A 26,339-nucleotide genomic window follows, 5' to 3' on the forward strand; every position below is an offset into this window, starting at 1 on the left:
CTCCCATGCGCGAGTTGAGAAGCAAAAGGCAGGGGGTAATTTTTAATAGCCGCCACTTCTTGTTCTACGCAAGCTTGATTAAAAACTTTTGCAGGAGAATGCCCAGTGGCCTGTACTCTACATAACGCAAGCATTATCTAACCAACCTCAGAGCCCCCTTTCTGGGACCCTTTAAAACAACTGGCTCAGTTTCGCTTACGGCTCGCTGTGGCTCGCCGTCTCTGGGCTGCGTCGCTGCGCTAGCGTGGTGCGGCACGGGCTCCGAAGAAGGAATGGGCTTTCGTCAAGGCCAGGTGGTGGAATGCCGAATGCTACCGCTGTAGCTGCCTTAATTCAGCTGGCGGTGGGATGAGCTGCCGGGCGTGGAGGCGAGATGCGGATGTGGTGATTGTCCCGGCGCGGCGCGCACTGGCGGCTCACAGTACTAGGTCGCGCTATGCTGTAACTCCCTGTTCTCCACATATAGACGAAACACGGGGAGAGGCGAAGTTCGTGATTTTTAAAGCGAAAGGTGAGCGTTGGTTGAATTTTTTTTTTCAAGTTCACGATAAGGCGCGAAACTATATCCCCTTTTCCCAAAGTTGCATTGGTTGCATCGCATCCATTGCTTGCGCACACCCCCGGCGGCAGAAATGGACGCTTCCATCAAAACAGTGGGCAGGGAGGAAGAGCTCATTTGGGACTTATATTGCTTCCTTGAAAATCGGAAGCGTCGCAAATTCTCGCAGTTTTCTGCCGTCTTGAGATGTCTAACAGAAAAAACAAGAATACAACGGAAGGCAGTGGCTGTCAAACAGCCCATGTGCGATCCGTAGAGAAGCGGGTGCTCTGCCGCCGGGGAAAGGTATCCGCTTTCAACACGCTTTGAAATTCGAAGCGCCGCTGGCGCCATAGAGCTTTGTGCCGCCTTGCTGGGATGGTACTTGACCGCACAACACAGGAGGTCGGTGGTCGCTGAGGAGAGGAAACGTAACGCCTTGTTGTGCAACCCGTGTAATCTCAGTCCTTTTTTACCGCGAGTTTAGTTCCGTTTTAAACAGACCTGCAACTAAGTTTCCTGATATAAACAGAAATTCCCCGAGTTTACCCTGAGTTTTTACAGATTATCAAAATTCCCTAATAATTGCCGGTTTTCCCTGTTGGTAGACACCCCGTTATTCTTTCAGCAGAGTATTAAGCAACCAAAAAGTCCGTGGCTTGTCGGATTAACGCTAGCTGATCGTGCCATTGGTACGATGTCAGCCAGGCATGCCAGGGGCACGAGGAGGAAACTGGGATGATTGAACAGCGACGGGGCATGAAAAGAGACAGTGTTCCAAGTTCGCATAAAAGAAAGAACAATTGTGGCAAGAGAGGTCTGAACAGAGGCGATACTTGTAGAGACGCGCAAGGGTGGAGTGTTTGTCGGGATTTTGCGAACTATGTGTGATGCAGGTGCGGCAAGGGCTGCGGCGTCGGTAGATTGGCGAGGTACAGCCTGAAATTGCAGTTGTTCTGGAAGGTGCATTTATAGTCTAATGTCTCAGCACTCGTAGATGGACTGACCCAGAGGACCGTCGGCGCCCAGTATCTGATCAGCTACTACGTCATTTTCAAAATTCCTTGTTCAACAGGAATCCACCTAAGAGTGCCGGTTGGTGGACACAGAAGTGACAGTGCTTGGGATAGTGTACTATTCTGAATAAAACGGAGGGCAGCCAGTGATTTCGTGTAGACAACATAAGTGGGAATGGCTGGATAGCGTGCGCTATGTGCCTTGTGCGCTGCAACCTTGGTAATAGATGTGGCGCCATGTGGGAGGCGACGTCGAAAAAGGGCGGCTGTCTGGATCCGCAGCCGTGGGTAACGCTGACGCTGTGTTTCGATTTGCTCCTGGTTCCCTGTAAGAATAAAAAAATAAACGCAGACTGAAACAAGAGCCTCTACTTACTGTTGTCTGTGTCATTTCCAACCTCACATCGCACCCAATGCTTTTCGTTTGAGCTGCGCATTTCCAATGTGTTCTTTTTTTTTTTTTTTTTCAAGGACTGTACACTAGGTTTCTTTCAAGCATCCACGACCAATCGCTTGTTTGTATCGAGCGCGCGGCACGCCGAAAAAAAAGAGAAAAGAACAACGGGGTAATTGTTTTTATTTCTTTTTTTTTTTTACTTCTGGACTCAGCTGAAAGTCGTACTATGCGTGAATGCTTGGAACCAGTGTTCGGCACGTCTTCGGACACGACCTGTATGTTGTAGAGAGAGCGTAGCTTTCCTGCTTAGCGGGATTTTTTTTTTTTTTTTTTTTTTTTACAACTTCATAATGATAGTTTTCAGATGTTCTCGTCGCTCTCTTTTGGGAAGACTAGCCTGAGGAAGCACGACATCGAGAGCGAAGCACATTGCAAGAGTGCGTGCTCTTGCGACGCGTTCATGGCTCCCCGTAAAGAGAAAACATCCTTTAAAATTAAAGCTCGAATTACTGCTGTGTCTATGGGTGCCATAATAGTTATAAAAAAATCGGCCGGGAAGCAACCGAAAATCAAGTGTTTTCGGTTTCCTTGGAAATCATACGAGAGCGATGCGACTCATGCACCCGGCTTTACAAATGCAACTGGCATCCGTGATATTGCGTGGGTTTGTGAACAACTACATAAAAAAAGACGAATTACATATGTGGTGAAGAGACGCCGAAAGGGGCGAATAAAACTCACCTCCATGGTGACGTTATAGACAAGCGTCAGCCCGTGACGTCAGCGGAGATGCGGTGGCGCTGGCGACAGCAGTGACTTTCGTGGTGTAGGCAAAAGCGCGGGCCGTCTGCATTGGATGCGCGGCGATTGCTGTGTTTTCGGGCATAATTCCCAATATTTCTATGAGCTGTGGTGCGGTTGATTGCGCCACCAGGCACAAAAAGCAAAATGGCACTTGTTTTAACATGGTTCTTGCGGTAGAATAAAGATGAGAGCGAAGGGCAGCGGCATTGAGCGCGACAAGTAGACTCTTCGGTGACGGATTGCCTTCGCGGCTAACATATATATGCGTTGCAGTTCTTCACCGAAACTAGATCAGTTCGTTTGCAACCCTTAATTATCATGACTGCTTTTCGGCGGTACGACGAATAGCGCAAGAACAAACGCCTGCAGCTCGTGCCCATTTTGATATATTACTATTAAGTTGTAAGAAGTTCAGACGCGATACCGTGTGCGTATGACCCCGCAGGGAAGCTGCACTGTGAGTTCTATTCACTTGCAGTGCTGCCCGTGCATATGTTCACACAGAAAGGACAAAATCGCTGCTGTGAAGGTAATTGCAATTACTTTGAGCGCGGTCACTCCAGTGCGATATTGCTGGCTACAACAGGCCCGGACCTGTAAAGTATAGCTTTTCTCTGTTTGTACTTTCACGAGTTTCAACGAGTCTCTTCATCACCGGTTCTATAGTAAACATTGTTATGATCCGGGCAGTCCCGCATTATTATTTCTCATTTCTAAATTTTATTTTTGGAGGTCATTATAAGAGATGAAGAACGAATTAAATATCCATGCGTACAATCTAGCTCTGATCGAGCAGGATATATTTAAGTATATATATGGTACATGGAGTTCAATGTCCTAAAGAGGAATCGACTATGAGGGGTGCAAAATAAGCAGAATAAGATGATGCGCATTTGAAAAAACAATTTCCAAGTATAATTAAAAAAGCTCAGCAGATCACGCACATTTCGCTGCAAGCGATCGTGGAGAACGTTTCATCTGCACTGCGTCTCTCATAGATCATAGAGAACAAAAGGAGAGCTTTCGTACTGGCCGTCATGTACATATTAACCTGTGAATTACCTTGCTACATCTGTAAGATGAGATAGACGTCAACGTCTTTTTATCGGGCAGGCGTAAACAAGTTGGCAGTGCACTTTGCCAACATGTTAAAAAGATCTAAAAGATTGAGTTCTTCTTATTAGATACGAAATTCTGACTTAAGTTGCCGGTAAAGTGAGCTAGAAATGTGATTGCCGATAATATTGTTCTTTAGAGTGAGTGCTTGAAGCATCAGAAAGGAAGCTCAATAGATTCGTCACATGAAAAACACACTTCCAGTCATTCATATTGTCGTCCTCCTTGCATGCGCTAGGAATAGGCCTGGGAGTTGAACAGGGTTGACTATTAGTCTTTCTTATACATTGCGCTTTCTCGATTTTATTTAACTTAATCACTCACGGCCGTCGCCTACGTACCGCAGCCGCGCGCTGTTGAGGCCACGGAGAAGGAAGCCAATGCAGCGCTCTTCGCCAAGTAATTCTAGCTGTAATCGGCTGATAATGTGCGGAAATACTCTACAGGCATAAACCAAGCTGTTTCTACGCATAAGCGAAGCTTACATCTCATTATATTCGCACGCGCGCACTGGTTTCGAAGGCAGCGTCGCTTTGCGCAGTGTAGGCACGCTGCGCTTTTGCCTACACCCCATGTCGCTGCCGATCGCAGCGCCACCTTTGTTTACAAACATGACGCTTGTCTATAGAATGCGCTTTTCATAGCGCATTTCCCGAAGCCGCTCTGCACTGTGAGTTTCTCGCGCACTCCATACACGTGCGGGCTTCGTACAGTTTCCGATCGCGCACCAAGCAGTTATTCTTAAATTAAGTCTCAACATTCTAGGATCGCCACAAATCCTCAGAACTGCACGCGCTGCGGAGCTTGCTCAGATATATGCCTGTTTTCCCGCGCAGTGCATTGTCACAAGTCACCACTAGTTTCGTCGCACCGTGTAGAAAATAAAAACTACGGCAGAACTGCAAAGTGGCGAAAAAGCACGTGTACGCATGGCCCGGCGCCTTAGGGCACATCTCCAGATACAACCTGGGCTCGTCCCGTCCTGCGGTACGGACCGATTGTTTATAGACAGAGTGCTGAGCCGACCGTCCATAGGGGGTACAAGAAAGGAGCAGTCTTTCAATCTCAGTGTCACCTCCGAGGAGCGTGGATGTCCTCTTGCGACTCTCCCGCGATTTCGTCGCGCCAGCCCTGCTGCCACCGAGCACGATCTGCGCTTGTTGCTGCCCTTAGAGGCAGGCGTATGTCCTCGCTCGCCACGCGTGCTCCAGCGCCGGAGAGTTCCTACTACTAGGCAGTCATCCCAACAGTCAGCCGCGTCAGCACCCACTCGCTACCTCCTCTAGAGGCCCGAGCGCCGGACCCCTTCGGCGGCCACGTCGCTCCTATACTCCTCGAAGGATTTCTTCGGAGCCGCCGTCGTTTGCTGCGGCGGCTCCCCTCCCTGCTTCATGGATAGCCGCCTACAGGACCGCCCGCGGGACCTGCAGCTCCTTGGACTTGGAACAATTCCGGGCTAACTCTCGCTGCGCCCATGGGCGCACGCGAGCCTCGCCTTTTCAGCCGCCATGAACCACTTCTAGCCACTGTAACCACGTGTTGCCATGCCTACCGCTGGCCTACCCACCGCACTGCTGTTGCAGTCCTCAGCGGTCTCCCAAGTTTCCGCCCGACCTCGCCGATGCGGTGACTTCCTGCAGTCCTCGCTACGCTCGTACACGTTGCGAAGCGCAGCCCTAGGCCATGCCTGGCCTCGCCGCTCCAGCAAGCTTGCCACGTGCAAGCCTCCTGCCATCCTCCTCGCCTTGACCGCGTTCTTAGAGGTGGCTCCACCACTCATATAACGGACCGATCCCTGCTGTCCGGAGCGGCGGCTGTAGTGGCGAGCCACGTGGGGGCAAACTCTCCGATCTTTTCACTGCATTTGGACCAATCTTCCGGTGTAACGGCAGGGGCTATTGGGTGACAGCCTACTGCAGACTTACAGCCGAGAAGGCTCTACGGTCCGTCCTTCGCGATCTTCCCGTGTTCCCTGGATGCACAGGCCCTTGCGCGCCACCGAAAACGGTGGTCTTCCAGCGCAAATCGCCGCGCTGCCTCGGCAGCAGTCAATCGCGGTCCTCGTGCTGCAGCGGTCGTATCAACCGTGGTGGCGTCCTGCTGAAATCAACAGTACTCGCTGTACCTCGCAGAGGCGCAATACCTACCCCGGAGAGCTGCTGCACCGGTGCCATCACGACAATCCTCACCCTGCCGGTGTTTTGCGAGGTGTTTGCTTGGTCTGACCTCGCCACGAGTTTTAGGCTGACATAACATGTGTCCTTGTATCCCCTTCCCGCAAATAATACATAGTCCTAGCCCCCACCACCAGATAGGTCTGGGTGGTTGGATGTTGGGCGGATGTACCGGCCCGTGTAGAGGAGTCTGGGATGCTAGGGATGAAATTGCGCCGAGAGGTGAATGATTAGAGGACGCAGCCGGGCCGCAGTGTTCTCAGATAGCCCCAGTTGATGCGAGCAGCGTTAAAATCTTTCAATAAGACGACTTCGCATATAGAGGCCAGCTCCGGAGCGAAGAGTGAAAGGGGTTTGAAGGGACGATGTTCAGCAAGCGGTTGCAGAAATCCAAGAAACACAAGGCTTCAAGTTCAAGCGACGGACATAGCCGGCCTAGAGTTCCCTCTAGCTTCATAATTTGGCTGTGATGGCTGGTGGATACCAGGGGCAGCCAGCTGTGGTGGCCGGTGGTTGTACAGGCATTTGAGGGACCGAGGTCTGGCATCCATGGGCACGGCGGGAATGAGCAGCGAGACTGCCTTTTTTAGGGATGCGACGGGCTTGGCGAGCTCTTCAATGCGCTAAGCGAGAGGGTTGACAGCGGATAACAAATAGCCAACAGCTTCGAGTGCGGCAAGCGTTGCACAGTTCGCTCGAATTGTTGGATGCATAGAAGGAAAAAACATTATTTAATTAAAACTAAAGCAGACACTCCCAGGAGGACCCCTTAGTGCAGGAGCCCTCTAGCTGTTTCCTCTAGCTTGGCCCGCTCGACCAGTTGTAGCTGATCTGCGGGTTGCGTGGCCAGTAGAGCGGCTTCCCAGGAGGAAGGGGTTGGGTTTTTTATAGGAGGAACGCGGATAGGATGTGGGTATTCACACATGTAATGGTAAAGAGTCGGTGGGGTGGCATTGCAAGTGGTGAAGTATGGTGGGAAGTCTGGGGTGAAAGATGTGGGCAAATCGAGGAGAAAGAAACAAATGTCTGGACATGTCGCCAGTACGGGCTGTCAATGTAAGCGTGTGATGTGGTGGCGGGCACGTGATGCGGCAACGACGATAGTAGTGAACAATTGTAGTGTAGTCAAGAGGTTCGATGAGGGTCCATACTGAAGGTGTGAGGAGGCCATCCACCGGCGCCCAGAAGCTTAGTTCTCAGGCAAACGCATGAGTGCACTCATTTCCGAGGATGTCCTCGTCCCCAAGTACCCATGTGATGATGATGATGGGATGAGGAGGGTCAAGTAGTCTCTATAGTATTCTAGAGGATGAGTGTGGGATGGTCTCTCGCAGGATATATTGGTATGCTGTTAGGAGTCTGTGCATATCGTAGTGTGCAGAATCTGCAACAGACTGATGTGTGCGATAGCGAGTGTGATGGACAGGCAATCGGCGTCGGTAATTCTAGTGCATTGAATGGAGGCCGCATTGTTGAGCGGCGAATATCCATGAACACCGCAGTGCAAATGTGAGGATTGTCTGGATTATGTGAAGCCTCCATGTAGATGATGTCCTGGCATTCAAAGTATTGCTTAGAAAGATATAAGGCCCTGGCTGCGCGACGGCCTAAGTGGTGCTTGGGATCCATATTTCAAGGGAGAGGTTTGAGTTCGAGGAGGCTCCGCAGATGCGGGGCGATGGCTGTTTGAGTGTGAGGTGAGGAATCAGGGGAAATTTGTAGCCTATCGAGCACAGGGAATGAGTACCTGTAGGTGTTGTGCGGAGTCAACGTTGTTGGCTGGAGAGGTATGCTGGGGATAATGCGGGTGCAAAATTCATTAAGCTGCTGGAGAAGATAATAAGTTGAGGAGGTAGGTGGGGCATGGCTGGCTGGTGTACTTGACTGGTGAATGCTGTCCTTGCAGGGTTTCGGTTTGCCATGTGTTGTCTTGTTCAACAGGTGTGGCTTTCCAGGCTGCAAAGTCGAGGGATTGAGAGGTTGTGTAGCTGGTTGGTCGGGAGTTAGGGTTAGTGATAGGTCCACAGGAGCTGGAGAGGTCTACAATGTTTGCTACATTCGAGGGTTAGTAGTGGTGGCTACTGATACAGCTTGCGTGTTGCTGCTGGGGTTGCGATTGAGGCATTCCGGTGGTCCCTGCAAATTGGTGACGTGGTGCTAGGACAGGAGTTAAGGGGGTTGTGTAGATGCCAAACGCTCCCCCATAGCTGTTGTGGGAGGGCTATATATACCGGCAGAGGAGGTTGTGCTGGGTAGGATGCCTATAGGCATGGCGTAGACTGGCTGAAGTGCTGGTTCATTTGGACTGCGCGTTGGAAGGCTTTAGTCTTTGCTCGTATGCGTTTTTGTTGAAAGGTCAATCTTGAGCCGCTGAACAGGGTAGGTTGCAGTGAACGGAGGATGGTCCACCTTAGAGTGCAGGCAGCATGGATGGCCCGGGTGAGGCTCAGTGGTTTAGTTCAGTTCAGCACATTGCAGCGGTACATGTGGTTCGGGGCAGGCGCACATGCGATGGCCATATTCCAGGCAGAGTGCATTTGTGGGCTTTCGGGTGGTGAGGGCGACGTTGGTAGGCAGCTCGGCGGTAGTATACAGTGGTGGGAACAATAGAGCTTTAGAATGCGAGAGAAGCGATTCCATGGCCCTCACGGAACGCGCAGTGAGGATGGTTACTTGGTAGCCCGATCTCTTCCGGGATGAGTCCTGCCACAACGTGGTGAGCGCTGTGGCAAGAGATGATCAGAGTAACTTTGTATGGTCAAAGAGGCATTTCTTGCTGTTGAACGGTATGTTTTGAATGGAGTTACGGTCTGTACAAACGCTGTCTTTATATTGGTGAGGTGTTGGGACGGACACATATTGATAACAATTTCTCCTGAAGCTTGTGGGCGCAGCGACGTAGCGGCAGTATTCGCTTCAAGGAGTTGGTAGGGCTTGACCGTTTGCGCAAAGGCGGCAGTGGGGGGTTGTAGGACAACTGAGTGCAGGATGAATTGAACCTTGCATCTGGGGATTGGTGTTATTCAGCCATCATCTGGATCCACGGCGACGTTCTCCATTTCATATAGGTTGACATTGCTTGATTTGAGGAGATCAGAGGTATACGAGTCGAGCGACGAGGTGAGCATTGGCAGACGCCACGGCAGCCATGGGAGCTGCGGTGCGTGCTTCGGAGAGAAGAAGCTGCCGGGAATGCGGGGCTCGCCATGCAGACCCCGCATGGGGCCTGCATGCCGAGGAGGCCCGAGGCCCGGTCCAATTAAGGGTCTTCCCAGGAGGCCCAATTTGGGTGCGGCGCGGTCCAATTAAGGGTCACGTGCCAGCGAGGCTCGGGGAGCGCGGATATCATGTCCGACATCTGGTGGCGTGACCTCCTTTAAATAGAAATAAAAATTGCACCATGACGGGCTTGCTAAAACTTACACCATCCCAGCACTTCAGGAATATGCACAGTTGACCACTCTGAAAGAAATTATACAACAGCGAGAGGCAACATAAAATTTAAAGTAAGTATTTGCGCCTGTTGATAAAAACTAATATTTTCTAGCGCAGTCCCTCTGCAGCGCCTCCCCCACTGGCGGGACGTCCAGACTTTCTTAGCTGCAGTTGGTAACTCACGCATCAGATTGGGGGATGCTTGTACCTATTCTTACCGATGAATGTGTTTTCCGGACAGGACCTGAGATCGACCACTAAGACAAGCTAAGAGCACGACGCAAATTCAGTGACCAACATATCCTTTTGCGCTGCTGCATTTTTAGAACACATGCCGACTGCGAGCCTTGCTTCACTTAACCTCAAGCCGCCGCTGTCGCAGTCTCGCCTCTCTCGCAGCCTTATGCATACACAACTGTAACCGGCTCCCGACGCTACACTAGCATTTCTTTTTTTAGCTTGTCCAGCAGATACCTCGTGTATACGCGTAATAAGTGTTTAAGCGTAAATATACATTATTACTTAGGTACAAGCCCAAAATTAGTAGGATTGTGGCGATCAGTGGATCAGGACCATACCCCAGCATGTTTGTTTACCTAGTTTTCTATACAAATGGCAGCGCATTAAAATGCAAGCTGAGCTCTCACTAAGCAGTCATCGATTTTGGATCACTATTGCATACTCTGTGGCCACAAGCGACGGTTGAAACTCGTGAATACGCCTTCCGCTACCGCCCAAATCGCCAGCCCTAAATTCTAGGCTTACTCATTGGGGAACGGGTTGATTCGGTGGAGTCATGAAATTACTAGGAAGCTCATTGATCATGAGTGTTAATGCGTAAAAGCATGAAATGTAGTAGCTGGTTTCTTTTCTCACGTTGTTATACTACTGACAAGCACTGCTACTCAGACCACTCCGGCATGAAGTTTCTGCTCAGCAAGCTATTGGCCTAGAAAACATCGGACTGCTCACTGATCAGTTTCGCCACCGTCATGGGGCCTGAAAACCTCACACTACGATAGGAGACCATTGGTGGTGCTGACGTCGTGACTGGTATAATGCGACAGATCGGTGCATTGACCACCTGAGGAATATACCGCGCAGCCCACTTAGTGTGAGTGTGCCTGAAACATGCTCAAGAAAACATTCTATTTTATTGCAAAAGCAATACTACGACAGCCAAAGCGAGACCTCGAGTGGCCGCAGCTACGCTGTGAAGAGTGGTAGCTATGTCGTGAAGAGGCATAGCTACGGTCTCCTAAAAAAAATCAGCCTGCCATGACATTTGAATTCACGATACCTCTATGCCACTGGCAGGAGCTGCCAACTCGGGTCGCTCCTTTCATATGAGAGGGTGATATCAGAATCAGCCTGCCAGAACTGTGCATTCTCGTTACCCCAACACGCAGGCACGTCCATACGGCTTGGTAGAAGCATGACTTTATATGTGGGCTGGTAGCTTATGCCCTCGCGTCATACCCTTCAAGGATGAGCTTAAGTGTCCCCAATAATGTAGCACCTCACACTGATAGGGCATGATAAGGGAATAATGTAGCAGGCAAAATAAGCTTCCGCCATTACTTTCGCAATTCAACTAGGGTTAACTAGAGCTAAACCACAACTAATTTTTTTCAGTAACACGCATTGTTCACTAAGCAAAAATATCCTCCCCTACTGGGAGGTCGCACGAGTGTTTCAAAATGGCGGTCGCTCTCGGTGGGAGGAGTTTCCCGGTCACGATTTTTCATTTATTTAAATATGCAGCACGCTTCAGACATTAAAACACTGGGCGTAAAACCAGGCATATTTACAGAACGGTAAAGTTGAAATATGTCCAGTGAACCTGTCATTGTTCCTTTATGGCAGAGTGTGCAGCAAAACAGTGTTCTGCTACATTTCATGGCAAAATATCTGGTCCGGAGCAGGATGGAGCTCTTCCACCAATGTTGTACCAAAATTTCATATCCTGAAATATTTTTATTACTCTTTCACTTCATATTCATGGAGCCCCTTTTCTGAAGTTTCTTTTAGAAAGTTTGCAGACTGAGATGGTTCCACACTTTTGAAATGCTGTCTGAATAACTGGTATACTTTTAGCAGAGAGAGAGATATTGCATTTAATAAAATTTCTTTCCAACGACCTCAGTCACTTGTTTTAATCCACGGACCAGCAAAGAAAAAAAAAAGCATCCGTAAGCCATAGCTACAAAACTAAGAAAAGTGGCATCTACAACATGGTGCATATTTTGAAATTTTTTATTACCGCTTCTTTTTGCAGCACTTGAACTTTTTCAACATTTTGTAAATGTTTTCTTCTAAAGTTGGTACTGACATTTCTCATGTTATGGTTTGGTTTATAGGGTTTGACACAAAGCGAGTCATATTACAAGAGATGCCGTAGTGAAAGGCCGGAAACTTCGACCATCTGGTGTTCTTTAACATGCACTGGCATTGTACAGCACGTGGGCGCTTTGCTTTTCACAAGTGGCTTCTGCGGCCAGGATTTGATCCCGCATCCTTTTTTTTTCATGGTATGTACAGGCAAAAGTAAATATCAATGTTGATAAAAGAGCCTTCAAGCAATTGAGTGAACTGAGCGGCGAGTGGCAGCGACAAGAGCGAAAATGGAACTACGTTGCTCGATCCGCCGCGACAGCTCAGAACAGGTTTTTGCGTCGCCGCGCCAGAAATTGCTAGCGTTTTCGCTTGCATGTGAACGCGGCTCTATGCAAGGGTTGTTTATATATTCCATTAAAAGTTTGTCCCCAAGACTCCTTAGAATCCTGTTTATTTCAAGCTCTCAAAATTGTTTTGAGCAATGTAGCATCGCCTTTGCAAAAAAAAAAAAAAAAAAAAAAAAAAGTGACACAAAGAAGCTACCTGGAAGTGTACATAACAATCAGGTACAGACTGAAGCAGACTGAGGGATAATTCAGGCTTACATGCCTTAATAGTGCCATGAGTATCAATCACCAGTGAAACCTCCAGTGAAACCTCCATTAAAGCATTAGGCAGCAATCATCCTCACTGAACATTAGCCGATTCCACTGCTACTTCCACAACCACCGGACCTTCCTGGTAAGGATGTGTTAAAGCATTTGTAAATATTCGGTGAAGTCCAAGATGGTGCATGTAGACTATCAGAGTGCGTGCTTCGACTGCATGTGGTACGCCAGGCTGCTCATACTGACCAGCCGTTTATTGCAGATGCTGCACTCAAATGGTTTTTCCCCAGTGTGGGTGTGCATGTGGCGCCGTGCGCGCGCCCCGTCCGAGAATTTCTTGTCGCACACGGGGCAGGGGACTGTCTTGTTGTGAGTCCTCTCGTGAGAGTGCAGGTTCGGAGGGTAGGTAAACGTCGCCGGGCACAGGCTGCATTTGAGTGGCTTCTCGCCAAAGTGCGAGCGCCTGTGGGCGATTAGCATCTGCTTGTAACCGAACGCTGCCGGACACAGGTCGCAAACGTGAGACTTTTCGCCTGTGTGTGTGCGCATGTGACGCTTGAGGTTTGCTTGCTGGGAAAACCTGGAGGAGCACAGGGCACACACGAAGGGTTTCTCGCCCGTGTGCGTTCGCACGTGGTTGTCACGCGTCTTTCTGTCCTTGAACGTCGCCGGACAATAGCTGCACACGTACGGCTTTGCATTCGAGTGGATGCGTACGTGAACATACAGGGTGCCAGTTTGGGCAAACCTCTTGTGGCACACGTGGCACTCGTGGGGCTTCTCCCCTGTGTGTGTCCGCTCGTGCTCCTTGAGCATGCTACTATCCACAAACGCCGCCGGACAGAATGAGCATGTGTATGGCTTCTCGCCCGTGTGCATCCGCAGGTGGCGCTGCAGTGATGCCTGTTGTGTGAACGATGCGTCGCAGATGTTGCAAGAATGAGGTTTCTCGTTAGTGTGCGTCCGGCGGTGAAGACTCAGCGACCATCGCTTGGCAAAAGTCGCTGGGCACAGGGAGCACCCATACGGTTTCTCACCAGAGTGCACCCGAGAGTGGCGCTTCAATGCTTTCCTATTTGCCAGCACCTTCTGACAGAGCGGGCATTCATGTTGTCTCAAGTGGGGTGGTGCCAAGCTCAGCTGGGCCATCTTGGTCATCAAAGACTCCGAATCCGGGGCGCACAAGCCATGCTGGGAGCCCTTCTTGGAGGACCGCGATTGAGTCAGCATTCTCACAGCGTTAGAATCTCGCAACTAGACTTCAGCTTCCTGGCGTGCGTTTTCTAAATAGACGGTTGAAACTGAGAGCATGGTGGCTTACGATGGTCATCAGAAGTGCCTGAATTTATCCAACATCTTGCCTTTAGTCCATGGCCTAGTACACCACCTGCATATGTCTTTGCTTCGACGGTCACTGGCGGGTCCTGCGGGTCCTGCAAAGAAAAAAGCAACCTGGATGCACATACTTTAAAAGCCACTAGCAAAGTTTCCATTTCAAACACCTAGTGGTTAACAAAATTTGAACTTCAAACAATCATGTGCCTTTAGTGTCTGTTCCTAACGCCACATCACCATATATATATACGCCCAGCTAGTTTGTGCTCCCCCCCCCCCCCCCCGTCTTGCATTTGGGCCTCAGTGGTAATGCAATTCCACGGAAATTGAAAACTAAAACATATCCAAAACAGGCCTTAAAAGGTCAAAAATTAATCATACTTGTCACAGTGTATCTATTACCACATCTTTAGCAATTTTTCATTTTGTGCCAGACTTTTTGTTTTTGATGTCCAAAAACGAAAAGTCTATTCTCAAATTAGTAGAAAAAAGTCACTTTCATAAGGTTACCAGTCTGCAGCAGCTTGGCAAGCCGCCAAAGTTGGGGCGGCGGACTGTACAAGTGACGTTAAGAAACTAAAGGACCTGCAACAAATATATATAAAAAAAAAAAAATTAAAGGGAGGGGGGCCAGGATTCATTGTGCAGCAAACAGTAATGAAATATCAGCCATGAGCGTTACCATTATAGTGGTTATATCACGCACCACTCACACTTTGTTTATGATCTCAAACTGAGATTTGAAACCATGCGCTTTTCATATATTTTTGCAATTGCATTATCCAGACCCACATGACAATATATGTGAGAACATTAGCTGTACAAAAATGCACTGCCTCTAATGCATCGGCAGAGAACAAAAAAAAGATGTGCATTGTGTGTTGTGTTGGTTTTTATGGCGCATAAGCAACTAAGGCTATCAAGCGCCAAGAGCAAGGTCAATATATGTTTTAGTTGCAAAAGAGGAAATGGATTAGTTAGTTTCCTTTTTGTAGGAAAAACAAATGCTAGGTCTACAAGTGCTCTTTCTCCTAAAAGTAAGGTGGGGTGCAATGGGATGGTATGATAGTAAAATATAGTAAAACGTTTTCTCCGTAGTGAAAACGTTTGAGCATGTAATTAGAATGCGGTTAACAGTGAGTATCTCGCCGCATTCTTCACAGGTCGGTTTGTAATGTTTCATCAGTAGAAAGTTGTGTAAGATGAGTATGTCCAATACGAAGACGGCGTAATATCACTCCCATAAAACGTTGTTGATGTGTGTTCGATTTTCATTCTCCTAGTACAGGCTTTATGAGGCGCAACTTATTATTTTCTTGGTTTTTCCACACAGACTGTCATTTATCCTCCTTGTTTATGTTTTATTAATTTCAGGCAATCTCTATGTGGCATGTTTACTTTTTTAATCTATTTGTTGTGGGCAAGTGCAGCACATTTGTCTGCTCTTTCATTGCCGTCAGTGCCTACGTGACTTGGGACCCAACAGAACACTATGTTATGTTCAAGAAGGACTTTTTGTTGGGCTAGTTGGTGCAGCATTTTTCAAAAATGGACGAAGCGCTAACAACACATTCACATGAAATAAGACACGGACAAGCGCACACTGACAACTGATATTGTCAGTTGTCATTGAACGCTTGTTCGTGCCTTCTTTCATGTGAATGTGTTATTAGCACTTCGTCTATTTCTGAAAAAACTATGCTATGTCCTTGTGCCGTGATCATTTTTACATTATGTATTATGTCACCAAGTAGAGGCATGGCAGCATTTCTGTGATTTAAAGCCATCAGTACACTCAACGAATCCGTGTACAGTCTAGTCCACTTATAACGATACCGGTTTTAACAATATATCGGTTACAACAATGAAAAGCTGCTGCACAGTCTACTTTTTTATGTTTTCTATGATAAAATACCCAGCTTACTACAATGCCCCCATGTCGCACTATCAGTTATAACAATGAAGTCTGGCTCCTGAGTGCTCGTGCCAAAAGGTAGTGAAATGCGAAATCCTTGAAAAAAAAAAATAAATAAAAAAATTCCAGCTGCTGCACCCTGCCCGCCGCACGTTCATACAATAGAACCTGTTTTCTGGCCTTCTCCGCATTGCCAGCCTTGCACGCCTTTCTCCCGCCGCCCTTCCACCCCTCCGAATACAAATGGACTGTGCCCATAGCACTACGCCGCGCCGCCCTCCGAAACGCTAATGAACTTCGCCAACACGCCAACAGCGCTGATCTGCTCGCTCGCCCCTAATTCTGCACATTTCTACTGGTTCTGCCAGCGAATTTGGTTGTTTGTGCAAGTTGATTGCGTCGAAGTCGTTCCTGACGACGTGGTTTCTCCGTCTCGTTTGAATCGCCACCGAAACGGAAGATGGCTGATCCGCCCGCTGATTATCAGTGAAAAGAAAGCGCATGGCTATCGGTTTGGAAACAAAGTGCAGAATTGCGAAGGACTGCAAAGAGGGTGAAGAAGTGTGTGACTTGGGTAAGAAGTATGCACTATCGCAACCGACGACGTCGACGATGATCCGCTCTGCTAAGAAGTTTGACAAAGTCCTCGCTTGACAGTGGGCGCATACGCATTCGATAAAATGCCTATAAGGAGGTGAAGGAGGCGTTCTACGAGTGGTTTCTTGGTGCCTGTGCCCAGAACGTGCCTATCACTGGGCCGATTCTGGCCACAAAGTCTAAGCAGTTTGCCCTGCTAATTAACAATGAGTACTTCCAGCCAGGTGGTGACTTTTATATAAAAGTTTTGTCTCTCTTTCTCTCTTCACCCCAGCGTTACTTCGGGATTTCTCAAGCTGAAAGGCGACTGTGACAACCTTCTCGTATATTTCACAAGGCCCCTTTCGGGGCCACCAAAACGATGCCTCGATCTCGTTGCCGTGGATTCCAACATGGCTTGGTGACTAGCAAAATTCAATTTGTAACCGTCTTCGAAGCCCCAAGATTTGCAATGTGGAGCACACTAGAGCAAAGGAACTTTAATTTAGGAGCACTGCGGAACACTGGAATGCACAATGTGATGCCTGAAATGTGGATTTAATAGTCGATTGGAACGTCTAGCGCTGGCACTAATTCGGGCACTGCAGGATCGGAATACCAGCCGCAGGGCACAGCTTCAGCGCGAGAGAAATGGGCGCCGGAGGGCAACGATGGTGATGGCGATGCCGCAGCGTTGTTTCTTCTTCGTCTTGTTTACATTTCCCCCGCGTGAAGAAGTCGCCATCCTAGCGACTCACGGAGAAGAGACAACCAGAGGGTTGTAATACGGCTTGAGGCGGCTAACATGGACAGCCTCACGGCCGCGGCGGCGGTGGTCGGAAGAAGGGGTGACTGGCTCGATGACATAGTTAACAGGGGATGTGCGTTCCAAGACGCGATAAGGTCCGTGGTATTTCGTTTCTAGTTTGCTGGTGGCAGGAACGCATAGCCAAACGAAGCTGTCGGCCAGGAACGTCGAAGTAGGGGTATCGCTATCATGCTGATCTTTGCGATAGCCTTAAGTGTTGGAGGTAAACGTGCGACCTAGCTGACGGCTTTCCTCAGCCTTCTGTACAATATCGGACAAAGCACTGTACTCAGAGGCATCTGGATGGTACGGCAAAATTGTGTCCAGAGTACAGGATGGTTCACGGCCGTATAGGAGAAAGAAGGGCGAAAAACCAGTTGTTGCTTGGGTGGCAGTGTTGTACGCGAATGTTACGAATGACAGTACCTGGTCCCAGTTGGAGCTCCCAGATTCAGATGTAAGATACATTGCGAGCATGTCCCCAAGCGTACGGTTGAAACGCTCCGTGAGGCCGTTGGTTTGCGGGTGGTACGCGGTTGTAGCCCGATGTATCGATTTGCAAGACGACAGGAGCTCTTGGACTATTTCGGAAAGAAAGACACGACCTCTATCACTGAGTAGCTCGCGCAGGGCGCCGTGTTGAAGAATGAAGTGGCGCAGAAGAAAATGGGCTACCTCTCGGGCTGTCGCCGCGGGAAGTGCAGCAGTCTCCGCATAACGGGTCAGGTGGTCGACGGCGGCGATGACCCATCGATTACCGGCGGCACTGCATGGTAGCGGACCATAGAGGCCGATTCCCACGCGATCAAACGGGCAAGCTGGACACGGTAAAGGCTGGAGAGGACCAGCGGGGTGGCGAGAAATCTTGCGTTGTTGACAGGCGGTACAAGAGCGAATGTAACGACGTACGAAATTGTACATTCCCCGCCAGTAATACCTCTGACGAATTCGATCATAGGTTTTCAGGACGCTGGCATGAGCGCTTTGCGGGTCAGTGTGATGGTGGGCACAAACCTCGGAGCGGAGGTGGCGTGGAATGACAATAAGCCATTTTCTGCCGTCTGAGTTGTAGTTCTTTCGGTAGAGGAGGCCGTCCCGAATGGTAAAATGGGAGGCCTGTCGGCGGAGTGCCCGAGGATGCATAGCCGCGGAAGTAGTGCCAAGGACATCTAGCAGGTTAGAAACCCAAGGATCTTGTCGTTGTTCGAAAGGCATATCCTCAATGGTGAGTGCTGACAAGGAGGCTTGAGAAGGGGATGATGAGTTAGGCGAACGCACCGGTGACAGAGAAAGAGCATCGGCGTCAGAGTGCTTGCGGCCAGAGCGGTACACTACACGGATGTCGTATTCCTGAAGCCTGAGGGCCCAGCGCCCGAGACGGCCAGACGGATCCTTGAGAGACGCGAGCCAGCAGAGAGCATGATGATCTGTAACTACCTCGAAGGAGTGGCCATATAAGTAAGGGCGGAACTTCGTTATAGCCCACACGATTGCTAAGCACTCCTTTTCGGTAACGGAGTAGTTCGACTCGGCTTTGGTAAGAGCATGGCTTGCGTAGGCGACAACATATTCGGAGAAGCCAGGCTTGCGCTGGGCGAGGACGGCGCCGAGGCCGACACCACTGGCATCGGTGTGAAGTTCTGTAGGTGCAGTAGGGTCGTAATGGCGAAGGATTGGCGGTGACGTCAGAACATTGCGCAGTGTCGCGAATGCATCATCGCAGGCTGGCGACCAAGAGGACAGGTTAGGAGTGCCTTTCAAGAGCTGTGTAAGGGGGGCTATGATGGTTGCGAAATTGCGAACAAAACAACGAAAGTACGAGCAGAGGTCCACGAAGCTTCGCAGTTGTTTCAAAGTGGTCGGTTTCGGAAAGTCAGCGACGGCGCGGAGCTTCTCGGGATCAGGCAGAACTCCATCTTTGCACACAACATGTCCGAGTATTGTGAGCTGGCGGGCACCGAAGCAGCACTTTTTGAGGTTCAGTTGAAGACCGGCGCGGGTTAGGCAGGTGAAAACCTGGCGAAGTCGAGTCAGGTGGGTCGGGAAGTCGGTTGAAAAGACGACGATATCATCGAGGTAGCATAAACAGATGTTCCATTTCAGGCCACGCAGTACAGTGTCCATCATTCTTTCAAATGTGGCTGGGGCGTTACAGAGTCCGAACGGCATAACATTAAATTCGTATAGTCCGTCTGGAGTAATAAAGGCGGTCTTAGCGCGATGCTCCTCTGCCATGGGCACCTGCCAATATCCAGAGCGCAAATCGAGTGAGGAAAAGAATTCTGCGCCTTGCAAGCAGTCTAAGGCATCGTCGATTCGTGGGAGGGGATACACATCACGACGAGTAATTTTGTTGAGGCGGCGATAATCAACACAAAATCGTATGGAGCCATCCTTCTTCTTAACTAGGACCACAGGAGACGACCATGGACTACAGGATTCTCTAATTACTCCGCGTTGCAGCATGTCATCGACTTGTTGGGCAATAACACGGCGCTCAGTCGGGGACACCCGATACGGCCGCTGATGGAGAGGTGGGTGAGCGCCAGTGTCAATGAGGTGAGAAACAGTCGTCATGCAGCCCAAGGAATATTGCGGGATGTCGAAGGAGGAGCGGAATTAGTGTAGAAGGTCAAGAAGTTGCTCGCGGTGGCGCGGCTCTAGAGCACTGTCCACAGAATGGTCAAAAAGGTCCCGCTGTAGCGGATCTGAAGCCACACGAGTTGGAGTCAAGGCGTCAACTTGGCAAACAGGGACTGACAGATCATCAAAGGCGAACAGTTTTCGGACGGTGGGGCGGCCAAAGACATCAGAAAATTTGGTCTTGAAATGCGCCCAGGTGGTAAAGTCCGACTCGTGGTTTCGAAACCACAGATTAGCGACGTCGCTCAAGTAAAAGATCACATTATTGAGCTAACGATTTTCGTCCCAGTTATTTTGACGGCTGACCCGTTCGTAAGTGGCCAGCCAATCGTCGACGTCGTCATCGCTGCTTCCGCTGAAGGTAGCGGGGTCCCGTTGACGAAGGGCACCTGTGCAGGTGACTGGCGGATGGATGTAGGTGCGATGAAGTAGGCTCCGTCATTGGGGTAGTCAACGTTCTGCTGCGAAGTTCCAGGGCGAGATAGGTACAGGGAACCTCAGCTTGACCTCCACCAAGTGAAATGTGGATTTAATAGTCGATTGGAACGTCTAGCGCTGGCAGTAATTCGGGCACAGCAGGATCGGAATACCAGCCGCAGGGCACAGCTTCAGCGCGAGAGAGATGGGCGCCGGAGGGCAGCGATGGTGATGGCGATGCCGCAGCGTTGTTTCTTCTTCGTCTTCTTTACATGCCCTACAATGTGATGCACTTTGGAGCGATGAAATATTGATTCAGGAGCACTCCGCAAGGTGTAGATTTTAGCCTCCTGACCTCCCTGGCACAAGGAGGCTGCTAAAGTGAGATGCGAGGGTGTGCTAGAGCATTAAGTCTGTCCTTGCTCGCACACAGTTCCATTTGACCAGTCTTCAACTGTAAGCTTTATGCTGCACAATTATAGAGGATACACATTCGCAAAATATGCATATTTAAAGAACACAGTTTGCATATACCTACAAGCACAGTAGGTCAAACGTGCTCTTCATGTAAAAAGTCTAGGTAGCACTTAAAGCCCCTTCAAAGCAATGAGGCGATTCGGCAAAGATGACGCACTCTCGTTATGCCGCTCTATCTTCGTAGCTGCCAGCAGAGGACGTGTGGCTGTGTTTGATGCGTGGCTGCGGCCAGTCACGCTAACCCTTGGAGATGGTGCTGAATCGCAGTCATCTTGCCCCTACGCTGCTATGGAGGCTGCAGAAACGCTAGATAAAAATTAAGATACGTTCCTCACGTGCCCAGTGTGGCGTAGATGGTTAGCACCCTCAGCTGTTGAACAGAGAGGTAGGAGTTTGAGTCCCTGTGGAAAACGATTTTTTTTAAATTAAAGGCTAACTTCTGATCTGGCTTGTTATGCGGCTTGTGTTGGACTGGCTTTGGATCTGTCTGGTTTGACACACCTTGGTGCATGCCACTCATGAGTCAAGAAGGGCTTTCACCTTAAATTGTTGAGTAACATTGTTTTCAAGGCAGGCTATCTGATGTCCGAATAGAACCAAAGAAAAGGCTGAACTGGGACACTATTTCCAGCCCAAAAAGTGTTTCAAGAGTTTTTCTGACCGCTTCCCAAAAGCCAAGAAGCGCTGCTGTGCAAGCCCTGCTCTGCCCTCAGCAATTGGCGAACTGCTGACTATGGTACTCTGGGCAACCTGAAACAGCATGGAACACAGTGGGTGCCCGGCCACTATAAAACTGAAGGCAACAGAACCGATGAGTTCTCAACCGCCGAAAGCTGCTGACAGTCGCGTGGTATTGGCGAGCACACTTGCGGCACGTGCAGATGCTATCATCCCTCTTTCCACCTTCCCTTACCTTATCGCTGGATCTGCCAGAAACAACTGTGGATGGAATCCGGCATCCCTCCATAGTAAAGAATCCCATTGCTCCCCCCCCCCATTCTGCATTAAGTAAAACATTACGCAGCCCACTTGCGGTGATAGACAAAACGCAAGTCTCGGTACCACGAGGTTCAGATACACCCGCCACCCAAGCATCAGCCTCGGTTTCTCTCGTTCTCTATCATTTCTAGCTGCCCACATAATGTGCGCTGCATTTCCCATGAGTATCAACCGCAAATATGAGCCTAACACCAAAACTACACGAGACTATCATTCACCTATGCAGCCCAAGAGTGGTTCTTTCATCCATCTTGCCTCAGAAGACCTGTGTGTGGCCATTCATGAGCACTTCCAACAGCAGCACCCCGACCCATGAATTGTATGAGGTGAATGCATTTCCAGTGCATCAGCGACCACTGATTAGAACAGCTGCAGCCTGCAACAATCTTCCGGAGATGTTTTGGCTGCATATGGCAGGCAGCCACGCAACAAGTGATGCATGGTGGATATGATGATGTTCGAATGTCTGATCACCTGCTCCTTCACTGAACTGCATCTGTCGCATCACAACATGCTCGCAGTCTACAGAGCGCTGGGTGTGATTCTGGACAATCCAACAATGGCCGTGTGGCCGCAGGGAACTGGGTGCACATGTGAGCAGGCTACGGTGAGCCCTAGCATGTGCTTTGAACAGACTGGCTTGTCATTCCATCTAGTCCTCGCTAGGCACTTGCCCAGTGACAGGACACTCCACAAGTGTCACCTCGGACAAATACAGATGGGTGCCACATGGCATCTGTGATGTACAGTGTGTCACACACGTTTAATTTTCGCAATGTAACGTGCCACACACCCTTCCATACACACCACCTAACAGCATCCAGAGTTGCACAAAAGTGTTACAAGCAATCTGGTACCTGTAATGGATTAAGTACAAGTTTGTACGCAGTCAGGCTGCATGCAAGGAATTCATACTTTCTTTAGACAGCAACAATCTGGGCATTGAGGCTGAGCATCATCCCTTGCCGCTGCCCGAAGACATTTTTGCAACCTTGCAGAGCAGAACAGTGTTTTCCGTTCTTGACCTGTCGAAGACGTACCTGCAGCTCAAGCTAGATGAGCCAGCTCAAGAACTGCCGACTATTAACACGCACGTGGGCCTTTTTAGGTTTTGTCGCTTGCCGTATGGCATATCTTGCGCACCGGCAGCGTTCCAAGCTGTCATGGACCAAATACTTCATAGTATGCTGGGTACGGCCTGCTACTTGGATGACGTAATCATCACAGGCGAGAACTATAGGCAGGCTTACGAAAGAGTAGCACGGGTCCTACAGCGTTTGAGCGAACACGGTGTACGTGTGAATAATAAAAAGTGTGCTTTGTTTCAGCAACTCGCAACGTATTTGGGACATGAAATTGATAAGGATGGCCTGCATTCGACGCCAGAAAAGGTGGTGGCCATAAAAAAAGCCCCCCTGCAGACCAACGTGACTCAGTTGAAGGCTTTTTTGGGCATGATAAAACTTTTATGCCAAATTTTTGCCAAATTTGGCAACGGTCCTTGAACCATTTCACGACTTGCTCCGCAAAGAAAGCAAATGGCACTGGTCGCGTCAGTGTGACGAGGCTTTCACACTATCCAAAAATATGTTGTCTGATAAAAGTGTCTTGACGCTTTTATTGTAAAAAAAAAGAAATTCAGATCACATGTGGTGGCTCTGAATACGGACTCAGTGTCGCACGTCGAAAACTGCAATGGAAAACCCATAGCCTTTATGTCTCGGTCATTGCCGTCATCCAAAACGAACTATGGTCAAATAGAAAAAGAAGCCCGAAGCATTGTGTTTGATGTAAAAAATTTCACAAGTACTTGTACGAACAGGTGTTTAACATTTTGACTGACTATCAGCCATTCACTATTCTGTTTGATCCGAAAAAGCAGGGCAGCGTGGTAGCCACTGCAAGAGTGCATCGGTGGCTCGCATGTTTGGCTAACTATCGCTACGAGATAAAACATAAGCCGGGATCTGCTATCAGTCATGCGGATGCATTGTCTCGCTTGCCACTAGCCGACTCGGGGGACCAATGTGAGGAAATCTTTTATTTTTCGTCTCTGAATGAGTTGCCTGTGACGGCAAAGAATGTGGAACGCGAAACTGGGCGAGATAAACTGTTGAGCGCAGTTAGGAACATGATATGACATGGCTGGCCTAGAACTGTGTCCAATCAGTTAAAACCATTTTTCATTCGGCGATTTGAGCTCAGTATAGACAATGGATGCCTGGTATGGACAAACAGAGTGGTCATTCTAGAGTCGCTCCAGAATCAGGTGCTGGATGTATTGCATGAACAAGATCTGGGCATAACCAGAATGAAAGCTGTAGCAAGATCCACGGTGTGGTGGCCTGGCATTGATCATGCCCTCGAACAATGTGTGCAGAATTGTCAGATATGCCAGTCTGTTCTTTCCTCCGTACAACCCATACCTTTGGCCCCCTGGCAACTGTGTCAAAACCCATGGGAGTGTGTACCTTTGGATTTCGCAGAAGAAAAAGAAAAATTGTTCCTTGCCGCAATTGATGCATGCTGCAAATGGTTAGAAATCAAAGCTATGACAGTGACTACAGCTGCCAAAATGGTTTAATATATTTGTTCCTGGTTTGCTTCACATGAGTTGCCGGTAGAACTAGTAACCGATAACAATCCGCAGTTTCGAGCAGCTGAATTCCAAGAATTTCTTAAAGTAAACGGAGTTAAGCATACGCTCATGCCACCCTGCCACCCACAATCTAACCGAGCAGCAGAGCGTGCAGTGCAAACGATCAAGAAGGCACTGCTTAAGCAGCTGCTGGGAGATGAAAAAAAGAGGCACTTCTAGGTTGCTGCAGCACAGAATTGACAACTTTGTTTTTTCTTATAGAATTACACCGCATATTTTCACAGGAAGAACACCCACTGAATTATTTCTGCGAAGGGAACTGCGGACTCGCTTGTCGTTACTAGAACCGAGCACTACAGATACAATGAGTACGAAGGCTGACAAAGTAAAAAAACACAGAGGTGTGGAGAGGTTGTTTGCTGTTGGTGATCGTGCGTGGGTTTGCTCGGCGCGTGATGACGTGGTGAAATGGTGGCCTGGACAAGCTACGCGAGTAAAATCGCCAACAACATATTTGGTGTGTGTGAGAAACAAAGTGCGGTTTGTGCACGCTGACCACCTGCGACGATCCAGCATCACGCCAAGTTCAAGATCAGTTCCTGAAGTGAAACTGCCTCATGCATCAGACATAGGGCTTCATTCATCTGCTGAATCAACCCCGTCACCGTTGCCAGCACAGCAAACAAGCGGCGACCAACTGGTGCCACTGCGAAGGAGCACCCGACAGCGACGGCCGCCGGATCGTTTAGAACTGTAAAAGGAAGGGAATGTTATAGTGTCATGTTGTATCGCGAGAAGGACGCTCGCTATGTATTGTCATGGCTGATTGCGTTCGTCATGTATGTCTGCGCATGCGCCGGCAGCTCTTGCAAGTATAAGACAGGGCTTGTTCTCCCTGTACGGTGGTTGTTCGTTTGAGGCTGCGAGCTTGTACCTTGTAATAAAGCCTCCTGTTCCTTGGCCTGGCGTCTGGATACATCAGGGGGGAACGAGGCAGCCCACGTCATTGCTCGAGGATCTATTGGCTGAGCTGCGGGCAACGACTAGAGCACACCGGAGCAACCCAAGAAGCCTTAGACAGCCCCTACAATAAAACACAACACCATTGACTCGAAAGGCTAATGTACCCACCATATCATAAAGACCGCACTAAGGAGCAAGAGGTAATATGGAGACAGCTCCAAACTAAAACTCTCCCCAACACGGCAGTACTTAGCCACATATATTGGGACAGATTCAACCGGGAGTGCAGCAAATGATGGTAGAGCCACCATAGATTATATATTCTGAGACATAAGGAAAATAAAACCGCAGCAGACACAGGACGGAGGCTGGAGACAACACAGGGCGGTTTTATTTTCCTTATGTCTCACCAACTGGCCTACACATCTACCCTGCTAAATGTATTCTGAGACTGCCCGGCAGATCCCCAACCTAAACATCTCCAGAAGCTCACGCAACCGGGCCCATGGGAGACCTTGCTGCTCAGCTACGACCTGGAAGCTCAACTCGAGGCCATGGCCAGAACCCAGGGGATCGCCACCAGCATCGACTGACGGTCATCTATTAAGCTATACAAGCCCACCGTCCACTAAACACTGATAATGAAGGTTTTCCAATCCAAACCTGCTTCTACGGTGCACCTACTTTTCTTCTTGCTAGTAACCACAGGTATGTGGAGCAAATGTTAATGGTAGAAAAATGAGAGTTACTTTTAAAAGTAATCAAGCATGGAGTACTCATGGTCACACCTGTGTTTCATAGCGATAAGCAACATTTTTGGCAGCAAGTATAGATTGGCCAAATGCCCCCTTTTTTTTTTTTTTTTCAAGCATTTCACTCCGCAAGAGATCAGCATAACGCTTTGAGCATTGTGACAGTCGGAAAACAAATGAAACAAATGGTGCAATCGTCTATTGATCCCAGCACCTATCAAATGCGAGGCGAATGTTCTGGAAACTAGGCCAACGCTATGGCATTCCAGTAAACAGTGTATCCTTCAGTTTCTTCAAACAGGTAGAAGACGTGGTCTTGCCTAGCGTACTTCTCTTCTTTTGGCTGCAGGGCTCGATTAAAGAGCCTGCATGTACGAATCCTGTCATTGGGAGCAACCCTGATGCGGCGAGCCTCAAGCCATGTGGCTGT

At 49.2% G+C, this 26,339-nt stretch overlaps 1 protein-coding gene across 2 annotated transcripts in view; it reads right to left on the minus strand.

The window, feature by feature from the left end:
- Positions 1 to 11,720: 11,720 nt before the first annotated feature.
- LOC146208915 (uncharacterized) overlaps positions 11,721 to 26,339 on the minus strand; it is a 42,388-nt gene continuing 27,769 nt past the window's right edge. For both annotated transcript variants that reach the window (XM_084596479.1, XM_084596481.1), the window contains one exon: positions 11,721 to 13,858. In XM_084596479.1, the coding sequence (XP_084452605.1) occupies positions 12,621 to 13,655 (1,035 nt within the window). In that variant the 5' untranslated portion in view covers positions 13,656 to 13,858 and the 3' untranslated portion in view covers positions 11,721 to 12,620. The remainder of the gene's footprint in view (positions 13,859 to 26,339) is intronic.

The sequence above is a fragment of the Amblyomma maculatum genome, chromosome 1, assembly GCF_055883805.1.
Source record: "Amblyomma maculatum isolate TAMU_Amacu chromosome 1, ASM5588380v1, whole genome shotgun sequence".
In the NCBI taxonomy this organism is placed as follows: Eukaryota; Metazoa; Arthropoda; class Arachnida; order Ixodida; family Ixodidae; genus Amblyomma; species Amblyomma maculatum.